General features: G+C 43.4%; 1 protein-coding gene and 1 non-coding gene across 5 annotated transcripts in view; both read right to left on the bottom strand.

Annotated features, from left to right (window-relative positions):
- Nucleotides 1-6324: 6324 nt before the first annotated feature.
- ALG8 (ALG8 alpha-1,3-glucosyltransferase) overlaps nucleotides 6325-22413 on the bottom strand; it is a 31192-nt gene continuing 15103 nt past the window's right edge. For 2 of the 4 annotated variants that reach the window (XM_066253707.1, XM_066253708.1), the window contains 8 exons: nucleotides 21451-21577; nucleotides 21087-21190; nucleotides 20210-20330; nucleotides 15923-16062; nucleotides 14121-14260; nucleotides 9816-9913; nucleotides 9434-9506; nucleotides 6325-6942 (listed from right to left, as the gene is read on the bottom strand). In XM_066253707.1, coding sequence (XP_066109804.1) covers nucleotides 6711-6942; nucleotides 9434-9506; nucleotides 9816-9913; nucleotides 14121-14260; nucleotides 15923-16062; nucleotides 20210-20330; nucleotides 21087-21190; nucleotides 21451-21577 — 1035 coding nt within the window. In that variant the 3' untranslated portion in view covers nucleotides 6325-6710. The remainder of the gene's footprint in view (nucleotides 6943-9433; nucleotides 9507-9815; nucleotides 9914-14120; nucleotides 14261-15922; nucleotides 16063-20209; nucleotides 20331-21086; nucleotides 21191-21450; nucleotides 21578-22413) is intronic. The other 2 variants (XM_066253709.1, XM_066253710.1) reach the window with 2 other exon arrangements.
- On the bottom strand, nucleotides 13584-13787 carry LOC136321139 (small nucleolar RNA SNORA74). The gene has a single exon (XR_010728432.1). It is a non-coding gene; the product is annotated as a small nucleolar RNA SNORA74 (small nucleolar RNA).

Genomic DNA, 22413 nt, shown 5'->3' with positions numbered 1-22413 from the left:
GCTGAGGTAAGAGGTGTTTTCTAAACGTTTGAAGAATGAATGAAGGAATCTATAATGTGATCTCAAGTAACTGTCCAGTCTCTGCTCACCAATATTTTATACAATATTGGGGAGCGTCTAACAATTCTCTCTTTAAAAATGCCTCCCTGATATTGAGCGAAAATGTCTTCTTTTTGTGTCTATTCATTAGTAGGATCAACATTTTTTTCTTTTTCTTTTTTTTAGGATCAACATTTTATCTAGACAAATATTAACCCAGAGGTTAAGGCAAAAGTATATGTATCAATCAAAGTGAAAGGACTAGCCCTGGCCGTTTGGCTCCGTGGTAGAGCGTCGGCCTGGCGTGCAGAAGTCCCGGGTTCGATTCCCGGCCAGGGCACACAGGAGAAGCGCCCATCTGCTTCTCCACCCCTCCCCCTCTCCTTCCTCTCTGTCTCTCTCTTCCCCTCCCGCAGCGACGCTCCATTGGAGCAGAGATGGCCAGGGCGCTGGGGATGGCTCCTTGGCCTCTGCCCCAGGCGCTAGAGTGGCTCTGGTCGCGGCAGAGCGACGGCCCGGAGGGGCAGAGCATCGCCCCCTGGTGGGCAGAGCATCGCCCCTGGTGGGCGTGCCAGGTGGATCCCGGTCTGGCGCATGCGGGAGTCTGTCTGACTGTCTCTCCCCGTTTCTAGCTTCAGAAAAATACCAAAAAAAAAATAAAAAAAAATTAAAGGACTAAATATCAGTTAAGAGTGATGAAATAAAGGATGGACCCTTCGTGCCTATAAAAAGTGATAGATATGTGTATTCCAAACTGCTTATCTTGATGTTCCGCTTCTGTCAGACCTCACCCTTACTGGACTATCGCCCCTGAGACAGAGAAATTCCAAAAAGCTGACAAGCTGCCCCAAGAAAGGGCTCCGGAAATACCAGGACTTTTGATTCAACACCCACATGCTCGAAGCCCCCCAAGGAGGAGCATTCCGGACACACCAGGACTTTTGCCTCAGTATCCCCTCAGGCTCTCCCAAACACTATAATTCGCCCCTAGTCTGTAACCGGTGCCCCCCCCCCCAGAAGTGCCCGGGTTCCTTTCTTCCTTTCAATAAAGCCTGTTACTCTGGTCTTTCGGACTCCCATGGATTCCTACAAAAAGCACTCCCCGATCTACGCTATTTCAAGTTAGGACTTTCCAAAGGAACGTGTACTGGAATACTTTCCTGGAACTCAGCAAATGTTTCAAATGCTTACACTTTTAGACCCAGTAATTGCATGTCTGGGAATCCGTCCTATGGAAACAGTACATTTTGCACATACCACACAAAAATTTTTTAACCATGCCTGACCTGTGGTGGCGCAGTGGGTAAAGCGTCGACCTGGAATGCTGAGGTCGCCGGTTCAAAACCCTGGGCTTGCTTGGTCAAGGCACATATGGGAGTTGATGCTTCCTGCTCCTCCCCCTGTTCTCTTTCTATCTCTCCCTCTCTCTCTCTAATAAAAATGAATAAATAAAATCTAAAAAAGTAAAAAAATTTTTTTAACCAGAATGTTTCTTTGAAAATTATATCAAACGAATGCAAACCACACACACAAAAATCTTCCACAGTAGGATTATGTAAATTTTGAATGCTAGATAACCTATTAGTCAAACACTTAAATATTTAAATAATGCTTATACATCCTTCTCCCCTACATTCTTCTGGGTCCAATCTATAACTATTTAAAAAAAGAAACTGAAGGCTTAACAGGCAGTTGCACAGTAGATAGAGCAACAGCCTGGGATGCTGAGGACCCAGGTTCAAGGCCTTGAGGTCCCCAGCTTGAGCATGAGTTCACCAGATTGAGGGTGGGGTTGCCAGCTTGAGCATGGGATCATAGACATGACCCCATGGTTGCTGGCTTGAGCCTAAGGCCCCTGGCTTGAGCAAGGAGTCACTGGCTAGGCTAGAGCCTCCAGGTCAAGGCACATATGAGAAGACAATCACTGAACAATGAAGGAGATGCAACAAAGAACTGATGCTTCTCATCTCTTTCCCTTCCTGTCTTTCTGTCCCTATCTCTCTCTGTCAAAAAAAAAAAAAGAAAGAAAGAGAAAGAAAGAAAGAAAGAAAAGAAAGACTCCCGCATGCGCCCAGATCTGGATCCATTTAGCAACCCACCCCTGTCTGGGGCCGATGCTCAAATCAACAGAACTATCCTTAGTGCCTGAGATTCATGCTTGGATCTGCTGAGCATCCTCAGCGACTGGGGCTGACGCTTAAGTTGAACTACAGACTGCGAGAAGGGAAGAGAGAGAAGAAGAGGGAGGGGAAGAGAAGCAGATGGTCGCTTCTCATGTGTGCCCTGACTGGGGATTGAACCCAGGACATCCACATGCCAGGCTGATGCTCTATCCACTGAGCCAATTGGTCAGGGCAGACTTTGCTTAATTCCATATTTCACAATTTTGAAACAACACTTTATTTGGTAATTGCTGAAACCTAGCAATTTGTTATTGAAAACTGCCCACCTCTCTGCAACTTATATTATGACTACAAAGTATATATATTGCTCGGGAGAGTCCTAAGCTGCAGGCTGAAGTCTGAGTCCTTTTTGTGCTGGTACCAACAAGCTATTCCTCAGTCTCTGGAGCCATTTCACTCTTGGTAATAGAAGGGGTTGAACTGCTTTAAGGATTCTTTGAACTTGGAACTCTTTTGTGTGTGTGTGTGTGTGTGTGTGTGTGTGTGTGTGTGTGTGTGATAGAGACACAGACAGAGAGGGATAGGCAGGGACAGACAGGCAGGAAGGGAGAGAGATGAGAATAATCAATTCTTCATTACGGCTCCTTAGTTGTTCATCGATTGCTTTCTCATATGTGCCTTGACTGGGGGGGGGAGGGGCTACAGCAGAGCGAGTGACCGCTTGCTCAATACAGTGACCTTGGACTCAAGCCAGCGATCTTGGCCTTTAAGCCAGCGACCTTTGGGTTCAAGCCAGTGATAATATGCTGAGGTCAGTAACAAAGGGATAAAAGAGTAAGTCAGCTTCCAAGAGGTGAAAGGGAATACAAATTCACAGAAGACTTCCAGAGGCCCCAGGCCAAGGAGGTAGAAAGTTTCCATCCAATTAAAAAGAGGTTTTTCTGCCTGACTTGTGGTGGTACAGTGGATAAAGTGTTGACCTGGAACGCTGAGGTTGCCGGTTTGAAACCCTGGGCTTGCCCAATAAAGGCACATATGGGAGTTGATGCTTCTTGCTCCTCCCTCTCCTCTCTCTCCCTCCTACTCTAAAATGAATAAATAAAATCTTTTTCTTTTTTCCTTTGAGAGTATGTTTATTTTATTTTTTTTTGTTTTTTTTTTTCATTTTTCCGAAGTTGGAAATGGGGAGGCAGTCAGACAGACTCCCGCATGCACCCGACCAGGATCTACCCGGCATGCCCACCAGGGGGCGATGCTCTGCCCATCTGGGGTGTCGCTCTGTTGCAACCAGAGCCATTCTAGTGCCTGAGGCAGAGGCCACAGAGCCATCCTCAGCACCAGGGCCATCTTTTGCTCCAATGGAGCCTTGGCTGCGGGAGGGGAAGAGAGAGACAGAGAGAAAGGAGAGGGGGAGGGGTAGAGAAGCAGATGGGCGCTTCTCCTGTGTGCCCTGTCTGGGAATCGAACCCGGGACTCCTGCACGCCAGGCTGATGCTCTACCACTGAGCCAACCGGTCAGGGCCTTATTTTTTTGTATTTTTCTGAAGTGAGAAGCGGGGAGGTGGACAGACAGACTCCTGTATGTGCTCGACTGCGATCCACCCGGCATGCCCACCAGGAGTCCATGTTCTGCCCATCTGGGGTGTTGCTATGTTGCAACCGGAGCCATTCTAGTGCCTGAGGCGGAGGCCACAGAGCCATCCTCAGCACCCGGGCCATCTTTTGCTCCAATGGAGCCTTGGCTGCGGGAGGGGAAGAGAGAGACAGAGAGGAAGGAGAGGGGGAGGGGTGGAGAAGCAGATGGGAGCTTCTCCTGTGTGCCCTGGTTGGGAATCGAACCCGGGACTCCTGTACACCAGGCCGACACTCTACCACTGAGCCAACCGGCCAGGGCGTTGTTTTTTTTTTTAAAGAGGTTTTTCTTTCCTGAAGAAAAAAGGAGAGGAAGGTCTGATTTTATTTATTTATTTATTTATTTATTTATTTATGTATTTTTTACAGAGACAGAGAGTGAGTCAGAGAGAGAGATAGACAGGGACAGACAGACAGGAACGGAGAACGATGAGAAGCATCAATCATTAGTTTTTCATTGCGCATTGCAACACCTTAGTTGTTCATTGATTGCCTTCTCATATGTGCCTTGACCATGGGCCTTCAGCAGACCGAGTAACCCCTTGTTGGACCCAGCGACCTTGGGTTCAAGCTGGTAGGCCCCTGCTCAAACCAGATGAGCCCACGCTCAAGCTGGCGACCTCGGGGTCTCGAGCCTGGGTCCTCTGCATCCCAGTCCGATGCTCTATCCACTGCGCCACCGCCTGGTCAGGCTGAGGCAGGTCTGATTTAGATGAGTTATTCTGGTGCTTAAGCTGGTGAGCCTGCACTCAAGCTGGCAACCTAGGGTTTTGAACCTGGGTCCTCCGCATCCCAGTCCAACGCTCCATCCACTGCGCCACCGCCTGCTCAGGTTGAACTTTGAATTCTTAAGTCAAACAAAAACTTATATAAAGCCTAACACATGAAATAGATCAAAGCATACTTGCTTTAGAGGAGGATAACACAGGACCCAGGGACTCTGAGGCAACTCTTGACAACCTCCAGGGCTCTGAAGAACATTCTGGAAAGCTTTGCACCAGGTAAGCTCTTCTAGTTCTGACATTACATCATGTTCACAGTAACAACTTACAAAACTTAAATTAAATTTGGCCTTATTGAGATGCATCTAAATTCATTTCCTAATTTTCTTTTTTTGGCTTGTATACCAGTTGGCAAAGTTGAGAGGAACTACACTGGGCCCTTTGTGTTAAGGCTGGTACTAATAAACATTTAGATTTTTTTATTCAGTGAGAGGAGGGGAGGCTGAGAGACAGACTTCTACATGCACCACTACTGGGATCCATCCTGCAAACTCACTAGGGGATGATGCTCTGGCCATCTGGGGCGCTGCTCAGGAACTAAACTCTTCTTAGCACTTGAGGCAGAGGCCATGAAGCCATCCTCAGTGCCCAAGGCCACCTTGCTCCAATCAAGCCATGGCTGTAGGAGGGGGGAGGGAGAGGAGAGAAGCAAGAGGAAGAGGGGTGCAGATGAGATGGTCACTTCTCCTGTGTGCCCTGACTGGGAATTGAACCTGGGACATCCATACACCGGGCTGATGCTCTACCACTGAACCATTTGGCCAAGGCCAACATTTAAATTTTAATCATAGCCTGTGTGGTGTTTCATTTATTCAACTGTACCAAAAACTGGGGCTATCAAAATGAGTGTTGGTCTCCTGAGGAAAACAGATAACAATCAAGTCTTACAGCCATTAATGGAGCTAGACCTCTGGCATGGGAGCCCATGGTTGGGGTACTCAACTCTGGGGGAGAGGGAGAGAAGGTAGAGGAAAGGAAGTCTCATAAAAATATAAAGATATTTATTGAACACTTAAAATGTGTCAGGCACAGTTCTAAATTTTTTGTGATAGTTTTAAAGACAAGGACATTGAGGCAAAGGATGGCTAAATAAGTTGGCCACAGATTTTTAAAATATCATGGAGGTAGGATTTAAAATCAGGCTGTTTGACTCCAGCGCCCCTATTCTTTTTTTATTATTTATTTATTTATTGAGAGGTGGGGAGGCAGAGAGACAAACTCCCAAATACCCCTGACCAGGATCCATCCAGCATGCCCCCTACCAGGTGATGGTCTGCCCATCTGGAGCCGCTACTCCGTTGCTCGGAAACTGAGCTCATTTTAGCGCCTGAGGCTAGGCCATAGTGCCATCCTCAGGCACTGGGGTCCTGAATAAAAAATGTGTATGAAGTATGCTTGAGGGTGGGCAAGGATAAGACCAGGCTGCTAAAACCACTTTCTTTTAGTAACATGAGGAAAGTTTGAGAAATGACAAAACCGGCCTTATCAAAACCGCAGTGCTGCTGTTAGAATAAATGAACTGTACAAGTATCCTTAACTAGTATCCTTAACTCAGTGTAAGAGGAGATGTGGTTTATTATCTCTGCTAACAGGCCAAACCATTCATTAAATATTTCCCCTAGCTTTGTAAGTGCACTTATTGTATCATTTCACTGAAAAACAACCTCCTGGAACAAGGTATACAGAACAGGGACAGTACATGCCAATAGGAAGACGTAGGAGCTGGTAATGATCCAAAACACTTTTGTGCAGAAATACAAAATGGTACTTTATTTATATTTCCCTTAGCACATGATTCTACTTGTGCTTTACCGCCTGACAATGATTGTCACAGGCTACAAATAATCAGTTTATCAGACTCCCTCCTTTCCTGGAGCAAGCACAGCAGACTGAATGGTCTGACAATTTTAACAGGGGGAGGCAAGATTTGTTTCAGAAGTTTCACTGCTTACAGAGGACAAGTGGTTTCTCACCATGGTGACAATCAGGTTGCTAGGCTGGGCAAGGCCAAGTCTGAAAGAATGGTTCTCAAGCAGATCTACTGAATGGTTCATGCCACCAGCAACCTTTTTCCAAGTTCTGATTAATTTCCCATGAAATAATTGCTTGGAATACACCCAAGCAGTTCCTTTATTCATTGCTTCTTTGTCTTGCTGACAGTAAGGTCAGTCAATACTGAAACATACAGTCTGAACCAAGCATATGTGATGCCCACTGCACAATACGCTGAGGTCAGTAACAAAGGGATAAAGGAGTATGTCAGCTTCCAGGAGGTGAAAGGGAATACAAATTCACAGAAGACTTCCAGAGGCCCCAGGCCAAGGAGGTAGAAAGTTTCCATCCAATTAAAAAGAGGTTTTTCTTTCCTGAAAAAAAAAAAAAGGAGCGGAAGGTCTCATTTAGATGAGTCATTCTGGTTTTACAAACATTTCTCAGCTGAAACTTCCCACCTGCACTGTTTTGATGTGAAGTATAGCCAAAGCCAGAGTCAAAAGAGTACATTAAATTTCACATTTAGAAAAACTGTCGCCCTGGCCGGTTGGCTCAGCGGTAGAGCGTCGGCCTAGCGTGCGGAGGACCCGGGTTCGATTCCCGGCCAGGGCACACAGGAGAAGCGCCCATTTGCTTCTCCACCCCTCCGCCGCGCTTTCCTCTCTGTCTCTCTCTTCCCCTCCCGCAGCCAAGGCTCCATTGGAGCAAAGATGGCCCGGGCGCTGGGGATGGCTCTGTGGCCTCTGCCTCAGGCGCTAGAGTGGCTCTGGTCGCAACATGGCGACACCCAGGATGGGCAGAGCATCACCCCCTGGTGGGCAGAGCGTGGCCCCTGGTGGGCGTGCCGGGTGGATCCCGGTCGGGCGCATGCGGGAGTCTGTCTGACTGTCTCTCCCTATTTCCAGCTTCAGAAAAATGAAAAAAAAAAAAAAAAAGAAAAACTGTCAATGATATACCATTATGTTATCTCAACAATCCAAATGTACCCAATCTTCACCTACCTATGCTGTCACTTAGCTGAAGCTCTGATAGAACTAGTTATGCATTTGCAAGAGGAAAGAGGGCTGAATGCTGTGATATTAAAGTAAGACGATGGCAAATAATACATAATTTTTATTTTGGTAAAATAACATCAAATCTATTATATTATTTTATTTTTACCATTTTAAAGTATACACTTCAGTAGCATTGAGAATATTGACAAAGCTGGGTACAATCATTACCACTAACCACTTTCAAAATATTTTCACCACTAAAGAAAATAAAAACAAGACAAAAAATAACACAAAGCAACACTTCAGAACCTTTTCATCACTCCAAACACAATCTCTGGAAACATTAGGCAGTAACTCCCCATTCTCTCTCACCCCCTGTTCCTATAACCACTAATCTATTTTTGGTCTCTATTTGCCTATTCTTTTTTTCTTCTTCTTTTTTGTTAACAGAGACAGAGAGAGAGTCAGAGAGAGGGATAGACAGGGACAGACAGGAACAGAGAGATGAGAAGCATCAATCATCAGTTTTTCGTTGCGCGTTGCAACTTCTTAGTTGTTCATTGATTGCTTTCTCATATGTGCCTTGACTGCGGGCCTTCAGCAGACTGAGTAACACCTTGCTGGAGCACTCAAGCTGGCGACCTCGGGGTCTTGAACCTAGGCCCTTCCACATCCCAGTCCAACGCTCTATCCACTGCGCCACCGCCTGGTCAGGCTATTTGCCTATTCTTGATATTTCATGTAAGTGGAATTGTACAGATATTTGTCCTTCTATGTCTCACTTATTTCACTTAGCCTAAGTTTTCAAGGTTCATCCATATTGTAGCACATATCAGAACTTCATTCCTCTTTCTGGTTGAATATTCATACAACATACACCACTTTGTTTACCCATTCATTTGTTGCACACTTGGGTTGTTTCCACCTTTTGGCTACTGTGAATATAACTGCAATGAACACTGGCATACTAGTATCTATTTGAGCTCCTGTTTTCAATTCTTTTTGGTATATACCTAAGAGTGGAATTACTGGGTCATATGGTTGTAAATGAGTTTTAACATTACTAAATAACAGGAAGTTTTATGAACACAATCAGATACAAACCATAAGTAAGCTTTAAAAAATTATACAGATTGCCTTACTAGCAATTATACAGACCATCGACCTGGGATGCTGAGGTCCCAGAGGTTTGAAATTCCAAAGTCATTGGCTTGAGTGCGACTCATGCAACTTGAGCACAGGCTCTCCCGCTTGAACACAGGATCATGGACATGATTCCATGGTCACTGGCCTGAACCCAGAGGTCGCTGGCTTGAGCAAGGGGGTCAATGGTTTGACTGAAGCCCTCCAATCAAGGCAGGTATGAAAAGCAATCAATGAACAACTAAAGTTAAGCAAATATCAGCTGATGCTTCTCATCTCCCTTCCTGTCTATCTTTTATTCCCACTTAAAAAAAGAAGTTATACAGATAACATTACATAAAGTTTACTAAATAAAAACATTCCATCCATGATTCTATTCCATCTATAATTCTAAGATATGTAAGAATTTTTACATTTTTTAGTTTTATGCATCTGTATTTATATGGTTTTACTCATAATGTGTATTTTACATTCCATTTTTCAGTCTTCATATAAGGTTTTAATTTAAGCTAGGTAGTGCCTCCTTAAATATTCCCCCAAACTAAAGATATGACCTACGCTGTCATGTTAGAGTGACAGGATTATGGGTAATTTCTTCCTCTATTTGCTGATTTTTTATAATGTTGTATTACTGTTACTAAAAATTATTTTTCAAAGGCTATTGCACATTTAGGAGCAAACATTTCACAAGAGTAAAGATAATTTTAAATGTACTTTTTTGGATTACCTGAATAGAGTCTTCAGTGAGGAAATACTATAGATGGTAAATAGTAACATGAGTAAGATTTTAATGGGAAGTTCTGTAAAAAGAAGAAAAATACAGATGATAATTGAGTTGGTAAGAGAAAGGTCTATGAGCCTAACGGCAATATAAGCACACTGACACAGCTCTATAGTGTAGGTGATGCTTTCTGAGCTTAATTGCACATTTCTGTGATATCTAAAGACACTGAGAATTAGGGACAGAGTGCAAGTTTTACTTAAGAGAATGGATGCACTCTCTCCTTCTCAGAGGTTTTAAGGTTGTTTAAATCGATAGTATTGATCTCTGGGCCCTGATGAAAAGAACACTGTAACCAAATCTATTGCTCTAAAAAGAAGCTGCTTACCTGGGGCAGTGAAGAGCAGAGGGAAGAGGGAGTAATGTCCTGCTGTGGTCAGAATCAGGAAAATCGAAGCATCGCCTGCTTTCCCCATGGACAGAAGGCTAAAAATAAAAATTCTCATAATAATTCCTTAAAACAACAAATGAAACTTACACATGCAAATAGCTGGAATAAATTGCATCTATTATCATTTCTAGAACTGGTTTAAGCATAATAAAATATATTTTTATGATTTTTATTTATTGATTTTATATTTTTCTTATTTATTCATTTTTAGAGAGAGAGAAAGAAGGGGGGAAGGAGCAGGAAGCATCAACTCCCATATGTGCCTTGACTGGGCAAGCCCAGGGTTTCAAACTGGCAACCTGAGCATCCCAGGTCGACGCTTTATCCACTGTGCCACCACGAGTCCTGGCTTAAACATAATATAACACACTAATCTTTGCTACAAGTCCAATTCAATTAAGGGTATTAATTCTTTAGTGGAAAACTTCAGCAACTGATAGAGGAGTGTGCCACGCTGGATCGGGGAATATTCAAAAAACAATCTTGCTTCCTTGGATAATTGCCTTTTCCAAAGAAAGGGAGATTGTGGGATTGAGAGCTGCCCAGTGGTGGGTAGCCAGGAAACAGAACTTGGGGTTTGATTTCCATCCCTATAGTTCTTCTCTTGGACAATGTCCTGCACCTGCTGGTATTCAATGATAATTCTAACTAAAGATATTAGAAATTTTGCTCTATTTTTTAACTTGGAAACTCCAAGTTGTTAAATGAACCCTGACAAGCCATATACTGGCCTGGCAAATTTACTTAATGTTCTTTTACAGCATAAATGATTTCTCCCAGGATTTTAAAATCTCAAGAAAAATGCTAATTCTATTACCATCTATCTATAGGGTTTCAATTATATGTATATATTTAAAATATTTTTTTGTATTTTTCTGAAGCTGGAAATGGGGAGAGACAGTCAGACAGACTCCCGCATGCGCCTGACCGGGATCCACCCGGCATGCCCACCAGGGGTGCCGCTCTGCCCACCAGGGGGCGATGCTCTGCCCCTCCGGGGCGTTGCTGTGCCGCGACCAGAGCCACTCTAGCGCCTGGGGCAGAGGCCAAGGAGCCATCCCCAGCGCCCGGGCCATCTTTGCTCCAATGGAGCCTCGGCTGCGGGAGGGGAAGAGAGAGACAGAGAGAAAGGAGGGGGGGGTGGAGGGTGGAGAAGCAAATGGGCGCTTCTCCTATGTGCCCTGGCCGGGAATCGAACCCGGGTCCCCGCACGCCAGGCCGACGTTCTACCGCTGAGCCAACCGGCCAGGGCCTAAAATACTCTTTTATCATGGTACACTGAAAGAGCATAAGGTTCAGGTGTAAGTTCTACTCTTCCACTTGCTAGCCGTGTGACTTTTAATAAGTCACTTAAACTCTCTGAGCCCTAGTTTCTGAAGGTATTAAGACAGGAAGATACTCAGTTATCCTAATTATCTTAAAGGTTGTTATGAGGCTCAAGAGGAATAAAATAAGAAAATGAAAACCCCCAAAATAACAGTTCTGAAAAATCTCAATGCTGTACCTATGTTAGGTATTACTGCTTAACGGACTTAATCCTTACCTTAGCTAACACCACTTAACAAGGAACAGTGAACCTCATTTTCACAGATGTTATGACCCCATGTGTGGTTTTTCTTTTTTTTTTTTTTTTTTTTATTCATTTTAGAGAGGAGAGGGAGAGACAGAGGGAGAGAGAGAGAGAGAGAGAGAGAGACAGAGAAGGAGAAGGGGGGAGGAGCAGGAAGCATCAACTCCCATATGTGCCTTGACCAGGCAAGCCCAGGGTTTCTAACTGGCGACCTCAGCATTTCCAGGTCGACACTTTACCCACTGCGCCACTATAGGTCAGGCGTTTTTTTTGTTTTTGTTTTTTTTTTTTGGTGAGAGAGACAGAGAGTCAGGAGGGACAGATAAGGACAGACAGACAGGAAGGGAGAGAGATGAGAAGCATCGATTCTTTGTTGTGGCACCTTAGTTGTTCATTGATTGCTTTCTCATATGTGCCTTGACCTGGGGGCTATAGCAGAGCGAGTGACCCCTTGCTTGAGCCAGCGACCTTGGGCTCAAGCTGGTGAGCCTTGCTCGAACCAGATGAACCCGCGTTCAAGCTGGCGACCTCAGGGTCTCGAACCTGGGTCCTCTGCATCCCAGTCTGACGCTCTATCCACGGTGCCACTGCCTGGTCAGGCCCCATGTGTTTTGTTTTTTTTGTTTGTTTGTTTTTTTTTGCAAGGGCAGAAAAAAAAAGAATAACTTAAAAAAACACAATTGCAACTATTTAGCCCAATTCCTAGTTTTTCTTCATTAAAAAACTTAATACCTCCTCAGAAGTCAGTAAGGAAGGCTTTTCCTTTATAGAAATATAAAGATTTTTTTGAGCAACAAAGAAATTCCTTATTAAATATATATCAAAACTATAAAGGCTCTGAATGACAGTCTGATGTATTTTTTATTTATTTTTTTATTTCTGAAGCTGGAAACGGGGAGAGACAGTCAGACAGACTCCCGCATGCGCCCGACCGGGATCCACCAGGCACACCCACCAGGGGCGACGCTCTGCCCACCAGGGGGCGATGCTCTGCCCCTCCAGGGCGTCGCTCTGCCATGACCAGAGCCACTCTAGCGCCTGGGGCAGAGGCCAAGGAGCCATCCCCAGCGCCCGGGCCATCTTTGCTCCAATGGAGCCTTGGCTGAGGAGGGGAAGAGAGAGACAGAGAGGAAGGAGGGGGGGGTAGAGAAGCAAATGGGCGCTTCTCCTATGTGCCCTGGCCGGGAATCGAACCCAGGTCCCCCGCACGCCAGGCCGATGCTCTACCGCTGAGCCAACCGGCCAGGGCCGACAGTCTGATGTATTTTATAAAGAAGTTTACAGAAGCCAGCCCTGGCCGGTTGGCTCAGCGGTACAGAGCGTCGGCCCGGCATGTGTAAGTCCTGGGTTTGATTACCGGCCAGGGCACACCCTGGTGGTAAAAGCGCCTGACCTATGGTGGCGCAGTGGGTAAAGCGTCGACCTGGAAATGCTGAGGTCGCCAGTTCGAAACCCTGGGCTTGCCTGGTCAAGGCACATATGGGAGTGTGCCCTGGTGGGCATGCTGGGTGGATCCTGGTCGGGCGCATGCGGGAGTCTGTCTGCCGCCCCCCACTTCTCACTTTGGGAAAAAAAAGTTTACAGAGGCCAATATGCATTTTAAAAATGCCATTACAGCCTGATCAGGTGGTAGTACAGTGGGTAGAGTGTTAGACTGGGATGCAGAGGACACAGGTTTGAAAACCTGAGGTCACTGGCTTGAGTATAGGCTCACCAGCTTGAGCGCAGGGTTGCTGGCTTGAGTGTTGGATCATAGACATGACCCCATGGTCGCCAGCTTGAGCCCAAAGGTTGCTGGCTTGAGCAAGGGGTCATTTGCTCTGCTGTAGCGCCCCTTGTCAAGGCACATATGAGAAAGCAATCAATAACAACTAAGAGGTCGCAACAAAAATTGATGGTTCTCATCTCTCTCCCTTCCTGTCTGTTCCTTTCTGTCTCTGTCACAAAAAAACAAAAAGCCATTATAATGAACAAACTATTAATGTGTTTTTTTTTGAGGAAAAAGTATACGTGTATATATATATTTAGAATATTTAAAATCAAAACATGAAATATTATAGACTATAAAGAGGAATTAAAACTAAATACTCAAAGAAGGAAAGAGCAAACCAGGAGGAAACAGGGAGAAAGGACGCTGTGTCTGCTCCCACACTAGAACTAAGCAGCCAAACTGAGTGCTTAGCACACTCTCAGGGAAGCACAGTTCTGCCTTGCTCCAGTGCCTGATGCTACCAGAACAGTGGCGGAGGCCACTGGAGGAGAAGGACAGCACATTCCTCTCCCAGCAGTGTAACACCATCACAGCAACGGTCCTGTCTGGACGGCTGACTACTGCTGGAGCCCATGTGTTTTTTGTACTATGCTGCCACTTAATATCCAGACCTAACAGCCTGGTGTCATGGTTCTTACTCATTACAGTACTCTTTACACCAAAATATGCAGGATTTTGCATAACTTAGAATCTTCACAGGTTGTGAGTATCCCAAGTTAAGCACCCCTGTCCTGTCCTAGTATAAAACTGTTCCTGTACATCTTTGCTTTTGCCTACCCAACTGAACATGTCAAGAAGGGATAGGAAAAATAGAAAACAATAGTAGGGACAGATCATATAGAAAACAGCAGTATCACTGTGATATATCCAGAGATGCTGACTTACTGAGCTATCTGCTTACCTCATTGGAAGGATTGCTAGGAGTACGGCTTTCTCATGGACGTGCCACCCAAACATGAAGGAGCTCAAGGCACAAAGGACCAGACATCGGAGAAAGCCTCTGGGCCCTTGGGGTTTAAACCAAAGACAGAAAATAGAGGGCTAGAAACAACAGGTAAAGATAAAACTTCAGTATCATTAAAACAGGCATTACAGAAATACTGTTCACAATCTGTATCATCTCTGAGGTACAGATCTCAAGACTATTCTCCATTAATTTGGAATAATTCATCACTTTGAGAACAGTCCCCCCCAAATTAACATAAAAACAACTACTCAAAAAAAGGCATTCAGATATATATAATTCACCAAAATCAGTAAGAAGTGATAACTAAGTTCTAAGATATCCAGTATAACTCCTTATCACATCTTTGTAATCAGTTAATTCATTGTCATTGAACCTATAGGTCAAACTACCAAAACTCAAAAGATATTTTGGGTCTAAAAATATATTAAGGCCCTACCCGGTTAGCTCAGTGGTAGAGCATTGGCCTGGCATGTGGAAGTCCCAGGTTCGATTCCCAGTTAGGGCACACAGGAGAAGCGCCCATCTGCTTCTCCACCTTTCCCTCTCTCCTTCCTCTCTATCTCTCTCTTCCCCTCCCGCAGTCAAGGCTCTATTGGAGCAAAGTTGGCCCAGGCGCTGAGGATGGCTCCATGGCCTCCGCCTCAGGTACTAGAATGGCTCTGGTTGCATCAAAGCAACGGCCCAGATGGGCAGAGCATCGCCCCCTGTTGGACATGCAAGGTGGATCCTGGTCGGGCGCATGTGGGAGTCTGTCTTGACTGCCTCCCTGCTTCTAACTCCAAAAAAAATACAAAAAAAAACCCCACCCTAAACAAACCAAAAAAAACACACGAATAGTCTTCAAAAGCATCTGACTCATACTTGATTCTTTTTTTTTTTTTTAATGTGAGAGGAGGGGAAGCAGACAGACAAAACTCCTGCATGTGCCCAGACCAGGATCCACCTGACAAGCTCACTAGGGGGCGATGCTCTGCCCATCTGGGCCATTGGTTAGCAACTGAGTTCTTCTTAGCACCAGAGGCGGAGGCCATGGAGACATTCTCAGTGCCCAGGGCCAATTCACTCCAATCAAGCCATGGCTGCAGGAGCGGAGGAGAGGGGGAGGAAGAGAGAAAGAAAGAGAAAGAGAGAGAAAGAGAGAGAAAGAGAGAGAGAGAGAGAGAGAGAGAGAAAAGAGGAGGAGAGGTGGAGAAGCAGATGGTCACGTCTCCTGTGTGCCCTGACTGGGAATCAAACCCAGGACATTGACATGCTGGGCCAACATTCTACCTCTGAACCAATTGGCCAGGGCCTCATACTGATTCTTATCTGATGCTCAAAAAGCCATTGTTAACTCTCTCCTCATCTTGACAAAGTATCCATGCAGTCCAGACAACCTTGGAGTTTTGGTCAGTTAACCGTGGATAAAAACACAAACTTGGAACGTCCCTACTACAAACGTCTTCCTCTTTCTCCACATCGTGGCCCATCATCCTTCTCTGTGGGCTTTTCCTTTTCCTCATCCCAGGATGAAGACATGGTCTGAGAATCTCTCTTACAGGGGCTTTACTTGTAATCTTTCTTTATGGTGTTCAAAGTTACTCTAAGAATTGCTAGGAAATGCCTCAATCTACAGCAGTGTTACAGCTATGGAATTTTTGCTGCAGCTCAAAACACATGAAAGTTGAAATTTCACCAGCCACACAAAAGCAAAGCAGAGTAAACTCAAGAAATGAGTACCATGTGTGAATTCTTACCAATATGGCGATCAGAGTGCAGATGAGGGTGGCCAAGGGAGTCACTGAGGGAAGGACTGTGTGTTGGAATTGCTGGACCAAACCACTTGTCATTGAGGCCTTAGGAATCTTGTTGGGATCAAGAAGTTTCAATTTTAAACCTAGACAGTAAGTAGACATTTTATTTGGTTTTGTTTTGAACAACACACCATATATAATGGTATAATCGTAATTATACCAAATATATATATATATATATATATATATATATATACACACACACACACACACACACATATATATATATATTTTTTTTTTAGGTGAGAAGAGGGGAGGTAGTGAGGCAGACTCCTGCATGTGCCCTGACTGGGATCCACCCAGCAACCCTGTCTGAGGTGATGCTTGAATCCACTGAGGTATTTTTAGCACTTGAGGCTGACGCTTGGATCAACTGAGCTATCCTCAGCACCTGGGGCCACACTCGAGGTTGCAGGAGGGGAAGAGGGAGAGAAGGGGGGAAACGAGAGGCAGATGGTTGCTTCTCCTGTGGGCCCTAACCAGGAATTGAACCCAGGATGTCCATATGCTGGGCTGATGCTCTATCCACTTAGCCACTGGCCAGGGCCTGACAAACCATATTTTATCAGTAAGTTCCTTGAGAAAAAAATAAGCTAGAAATCTTGTAACTAGTTCAAAGTTTAGATTTCATTAACTTAATTCTAAACTATTTTTTCTAAAATACTGCTATTTTTTCTAAAATACTGCTGGTCTTAAGATTATACCATGAAAGCAGCTGCCTATATTGGAACAGGACGTCTGTGCAGCTTAGCAGGAACCTTGCTGGCAGGCAACATGAACAGCAGCCTCCTCTCACCTCTGAAATGAAAGAAGCTTTCTGAAATACAGGTCTGACCATGTCACACCCCAGCCTTGAACCCTTCATTGCGTCCAGGATAAAGTCCTAAGCGTGGCATACAGTGTCTTCCATGATCTAGCCCCTTCCTGCCTCTCAAGACTTATCACCTCCATTTTGTTAAATATGTCCTGGCCACAGTGAACTGACACCATTCTCAACACTTCTGTCCCTTTTATAGGCTATATACCCTTTGCTTAGAGTGGCTTACTCACTTTGTAAAGTTAACTCCTAATTTACTTACTCATCTGAGAAAGCCCCTCAATCAAGAAATAAAGCTGAGCCTGACCAGGTGGTGGTGCAGTGGATAGAGCGTCGGACTGGGATGCGGAAGGACCCAGGTTCGAGACCCCGAGGTCGCCAGCTTGAGCGCGGGCTCATCTGACTTGAGCGAAGAGCTCACCAGCTTGGACCCAAGGTCGCTGGCTCCAGCAGGGGGTTACTCGGTCTGCTGAAGGCCCGCGGTCAAGGCACATGTGAGAAAGCAATCAATGAACAACTAAGAAGTCCCAACGCGCATCAAGAAACTGATGATTGATGCTTCTCATCTCTCTCCGTTCCTGTCTGTCTGTCCCTGTCTATCTCTGCCTCTGTAAAAAAAAAAAAGAAAAAGAAAAAGAAATAAAGCTGATTTTCTTGTGGACCAGTTGTACCTTGTACATGTCCCTATCTAGTGTTCACCACACTGCACTGTATCTTTTACATACTCATTTCTTCAACTGTACTGGGGTTTCTAAAGGCAGTAAGGATGAGTAATTTATTCCTATCCCCAGCACATCAAAGTTCAAGAAATACCTATTAACCCTTTGAGTAGTATAAACGTTCATGTACGTCCTCGTGCCTCCTGACCATCCAGAGTATGATCGTAACTTTAAAAATGTGTAAGGCAACATTAAAAGAGGCAAATGTATGTTCTTGTTTCTATAAATTGGTTATCAAATAAACATGATTTTAAGTTAATAAAACTGTAACTAGAATTAATTTTTTTTTTAAACTCACTTCCAGGGGTGAGCATGAAAAAAATTCACTACTCGAAGGGTTAAATGAACCAAATCTGAGTATGATGCTGCAAGCTCCACCCCAAACAAGGTAACAGGACAGTCAGACAGTCTGAGGACCTAAAAAGATAGCCTGCCCGATGCCACTGAAAGTAAAACGTGGGAAAGGTGTACAGTACCAAAATATTTTCTAGTCATTTACCTCTTCCCTTTTCCTTCAGCCTGTTGATTCTCAAAGCTAATAACTGTCTCCCTGAAACACAGTTGCCTAATCTGCCACAGACTTCCCATGTTAGACATCTTTAAGGAAGACAAACATACAAAGCAAGTCAGAACATTTGCCTGACTCAGACAAGGCAAGTGGCCTTTATTATCTCATCCCACATTGGTTGTTTCAAACTTTTAAAAAATATGTTAAGAAATTACTTTTTAAGAAATTACTTAAAAAGAATGAAATTACTTTTTAAGAATACTTTTCAATACTACATTTACAGTGAGTGAAGGATAGTACCAAATTATGATATCCTACAAGTACGTATCAAAAATAGTAGTAGCCCCCTGCATTAAGTATCTACCATGTGCCAAGGGATTTGCTGCCATTTCTTTTAGGCCCCTGAGGCACTCAGAAATGGAGTTACTTGTCCAAAGCCACCAAATAGGTGGTAGAATTGATCCCAGTTCTGTCTGGTTCCAAAGCCCTTGCTACTGACAAACTAGCATTTCTTTATTGCTGCATTTGTTTCATAATAGGAGATAACAGTACTGTACTATTATCTCTTATTATAGTGAGGAAAGCAGGATCAAAGGAACCAAATGACTTGTCCAGTACCACCAGCCAGCAATTTATGCAGGTGAGCCTCCAACCAAGTCATCAGATTCTAGTTTAGGAGCTGGTAGACTCTAACCTGAGGGCCAAATCCAGCCTGTGACCTGTTCAAGCATGGCCCTGAAGCTATGAATGTTTTTTACATTTTACAGGTTGTAAACAAATAAACAAAACATCTATGTGATCTGCAAAGCCTAAAATATTTACTATCTGGCTCATTACAGAAAAAGTCTGTGGGCCCTGGCTGGTTGACTCAGTGGCAGAACACTGGCCCAGTGTGTGGAAGTCCCGGGTTAAATTCCTGGTCAGGGCACACAGGAGAAGTCACCATCTGCTTCTCCACCTCTCCCTCCCCTCTTCCCCTCCAGCAGCCATGGCTCAATGGTTTGAGCAATTTGGCCCCAGGTGCTGAGGATGGTTCCACAGCCTCACCTTAGGCGCTGAAATAGCTGATTCAAGCAACGGAGCAGTGGCCCCAGGTAGGTAGACCATCACCCCCTAGTGGGCTTGCCTGGTGGGTCCCAGTCAGTAGGGGCATGTGGGAGTTTGTCTCTGCCTCCTACCTTATTTAATAAAAATTAAATAAATAAATAAAGTCTGTGTACCCTCCTCTTGATCCTGCTACTCCCCATCAAACCAGGCCGTATTCACAGATGAAGACTGAGTTATTCCAAAATGAGCTGTTTTCAACAGAACATTCTCAACGTATAAATTATTTTCCATCACAATCCAAACTTAAAAACATAGCTTCGTTTTCCATTTCTTCTCATCTGATGCTAAAATGCATGGCTATCATTTTCCTTATTGGTTTAAAACGTAGAATCACAACCTACACATTCTTCTGTCCTGCTTCTTCCCATATTTAAGTTTAGAAGTAGGGTTAACTACTGGATAATGTTTTACTCAAGGCAAATACTACCTTTAAAATGTCTAAATAGTTTGGGTTTTTTTCCCCCCCCCGCAAGGAAATGAACAACACCACTGCCACAAAGAGCTTTTATAATACATGCGGTTTGTTTACTGCACTGAAGCCTCAGTCCCTAGAACAGGGGTCTCAAACTCAACTCAGCATGTGGGCCGCAGAGCAAGATCACAGCTGTTCGGCGGGCCGCACTAGGTCTACAAAAGGCAACTGTTATGCAACACTTTTCTCACTGCAGTTGAAAACAAAAAAAAAATCAGTACAACAAGCACAATCGTACATGCAGTTTACTCAGTGTCACAAAACGACCAGAAACTGTAGTTCGCATCACAACTGCTGTTAACTAAGCTAATATCTAGCTAGGATGCTAGAGAAATGAAAAATACAAGTAAGCCCCTAGGCTTACTTAATTTTATCCAAAATATTTTGAACTTCGTGGATTAGTCTGTGGGCCGCACAAAATTGTTCAGCGGGACGCGAGTTTGAGACCCCTGCCCTAGAACCACCCCCTTCACTCTGAAAGCTAAAATGCAGGACAGGAGAACAAACAGTTCAACCTCATTCAAAACACAAAGCAGGTTTTTTCATTTCTCATTGTGAACAGTCCTTTCAATATTCAGAGTCCAAGTAAGAGAGCTTGTTACTGTACCGATGATAGACAGTACTTTGTCCAAAGTGTTATACAAAGCCCAGAAGTTCGGAGCCCAATATGCATGGCAGAGGCCCCGCTTGAAAGGGAAGAGTCGGGAAAAGACTTGAGGCAGTTGGTTCTGTTGAAAAGAGATTAAACAGTGATCAATCTTTTCCAAATTCAAAAAGAAAACTATGTCTATGGCATAGTGTGTAGAAAGTTACGAGATCTGAGCTCCAGTCTTTGTTCCTTCAAGTAACTAGCATGATCCTGAGCAGTTCACAGAATGTCTTTTGTCTAACCTTCTCATTTCTCCAGCAGGACAAGATACACACAAGTACTTTGGATACCAGCCCAACACTATTATATATATATAAGCACGAAAATGAAGAATTTGTGAGGTGCAAACGAGAAATACTGCAGCTTATCTAAGTCTGCTGAAGAGAAGACAGCAGGGAAGACTTTACAGAAATGCAATGCTTCCAGTTTTAGCAGGAATCAAAATTAATTAGTTGCATTCATGATGAGGGAATAAGGGGAAAAATAAATATTTGTTTAACATTTCTAATATTCAGAATGCTGTCAGTGAATGACTGTAAAAGTGCTTCAAGTACTGATTTTTGGGGTTACAAATAAATTTTAGCATATAGGCAAGCTAGCAAATATGAAATCTGAGAATAATGATGATCGACTGTGTGTGTGACATACAGTTAAACATACAAATGTATACACATTTAAATATGCACAAAAATGACTCAAGGAATACCATCTCTATGTTTAGAGTCATACTAATGAGGAGTAAGAAAGGACCAGTTTTGCTTATTTTATATTCTTAAATTTATTTTTTTTCTAAACAACAACAAACATATTACTTTATAAAAAAGAAAAGGCTTACCAAGGCTAGGAAAGGACCCAACGAAAGAGCAGAAACTAGAAAAACAATCAGTCCCAGGGAAATAAGCCGGACCGAGCTGAAACTCTTCCACTGGATGGACCCATCTACAGAAAAGAACACTGTCATAAACCAATGGCATGGAAAACCATAACTTATACCATGTGCTGAAACTAGAAGGTTCCCCTGATAGTCCACCAATCATTATAACGTGGCAAGAGCAGAGGAAAGTCAGAATGGCAAAGGGGTTGAAGGATCAATAACTGAGAAATATCTATTATATTTCATAAGACCCTTGCACCAAGCAAGCCACCAAGTCAAGAAAAAATAAAGTATAGGAGGTTTTGCTAGACTCACTAAAACTTGCCTGGTTTATTTGCAGTGAAGCAGTAAGATCGTAGCAGGTATATACCATAGGCTGGTGCTACGTAGAGGTAAATGTGCTTGAAATGTAGGAGAACAGCAAAGAGAAATGCTCCTTCCAGATGCCTTTTCTAGGAGATTTAAAAGGGAAATGTCACTTTAAAATTCAGGGTAAATTAAATGCAGTAATATAATATCCTGGATTGGATCCTAAAACAGAAAAAGGGTATTAGTGGAAAACTGGTGAAATCTGAATGTACTAAAATTGGTTTCTTAGTCTTATTAACCATACCATAGTTATCTAAGATGGTAAAATCAGGGGAAATGGGCAAGGGGTATGGGAACTCTATTATCTTTGCAACTTTTCTATAAATCTAAAATTATTTTAATAAATAGAATGAATTAAACAATAAAAAGCACCAAATACGGTTGCAAAACAATGTAAATATACTTAACATTACTGAACTGTCTTAAAAATAATTAAGGTAATAAATTTTATGTTGTATATTTTACTGCAGTTTTAAAAAATGCATATATATATATAAAGATGTTAAAATTAAATCCTTTTAATTGTTCTTGTGCACTAACATAATACAGAAAATTAAGAGTACATGATTTTTATAATTTCCTCATCTCAGACAACTAGGCATTGCATATCATATCATAAGGCAGTGTGAAGGAAATAAAGTGTAAATTTATTAAAAAATACATATTTTAAAACATACGATTCAAAATATTCAACAAATGAAATATGATGTCTGAGATGTGTTTCAAAAAAATCCTTTGTGTTTGTGTCTGTAGATCACTATGTTATTTTCTCTACTTTTGTATATGACTTAAATTTTATAAAATAAAAATAATTTTTAAATTAAGGCAAATGTTCTACATGCAACACAAAGTGAATGAATACAGGCAAGTAATTCCAGCTAGCTTTTATACTGAGTCTAGTTGGTTCATAAATTCCTTA

Source organism: Saccopteryx bilineata, chromosome 1, assembly GCF_036850765.1.
Source record: "Saccopteryx bilineata isolate mSacBil1 chromosome 1, mSacBil1_pri_phased_curated, whole genome shotgun sequence".
NCBI lineage: Eukaryota > Metazoa > Chordata > Mammalia > Chiroptera > Emballonuridae > Saccopteryx > Saccopteryx bilineata.
Note: the sequence above shows the minus strand (reverse complement) of the source record. Positions and strands in the feature narration are given on the sequence as shown.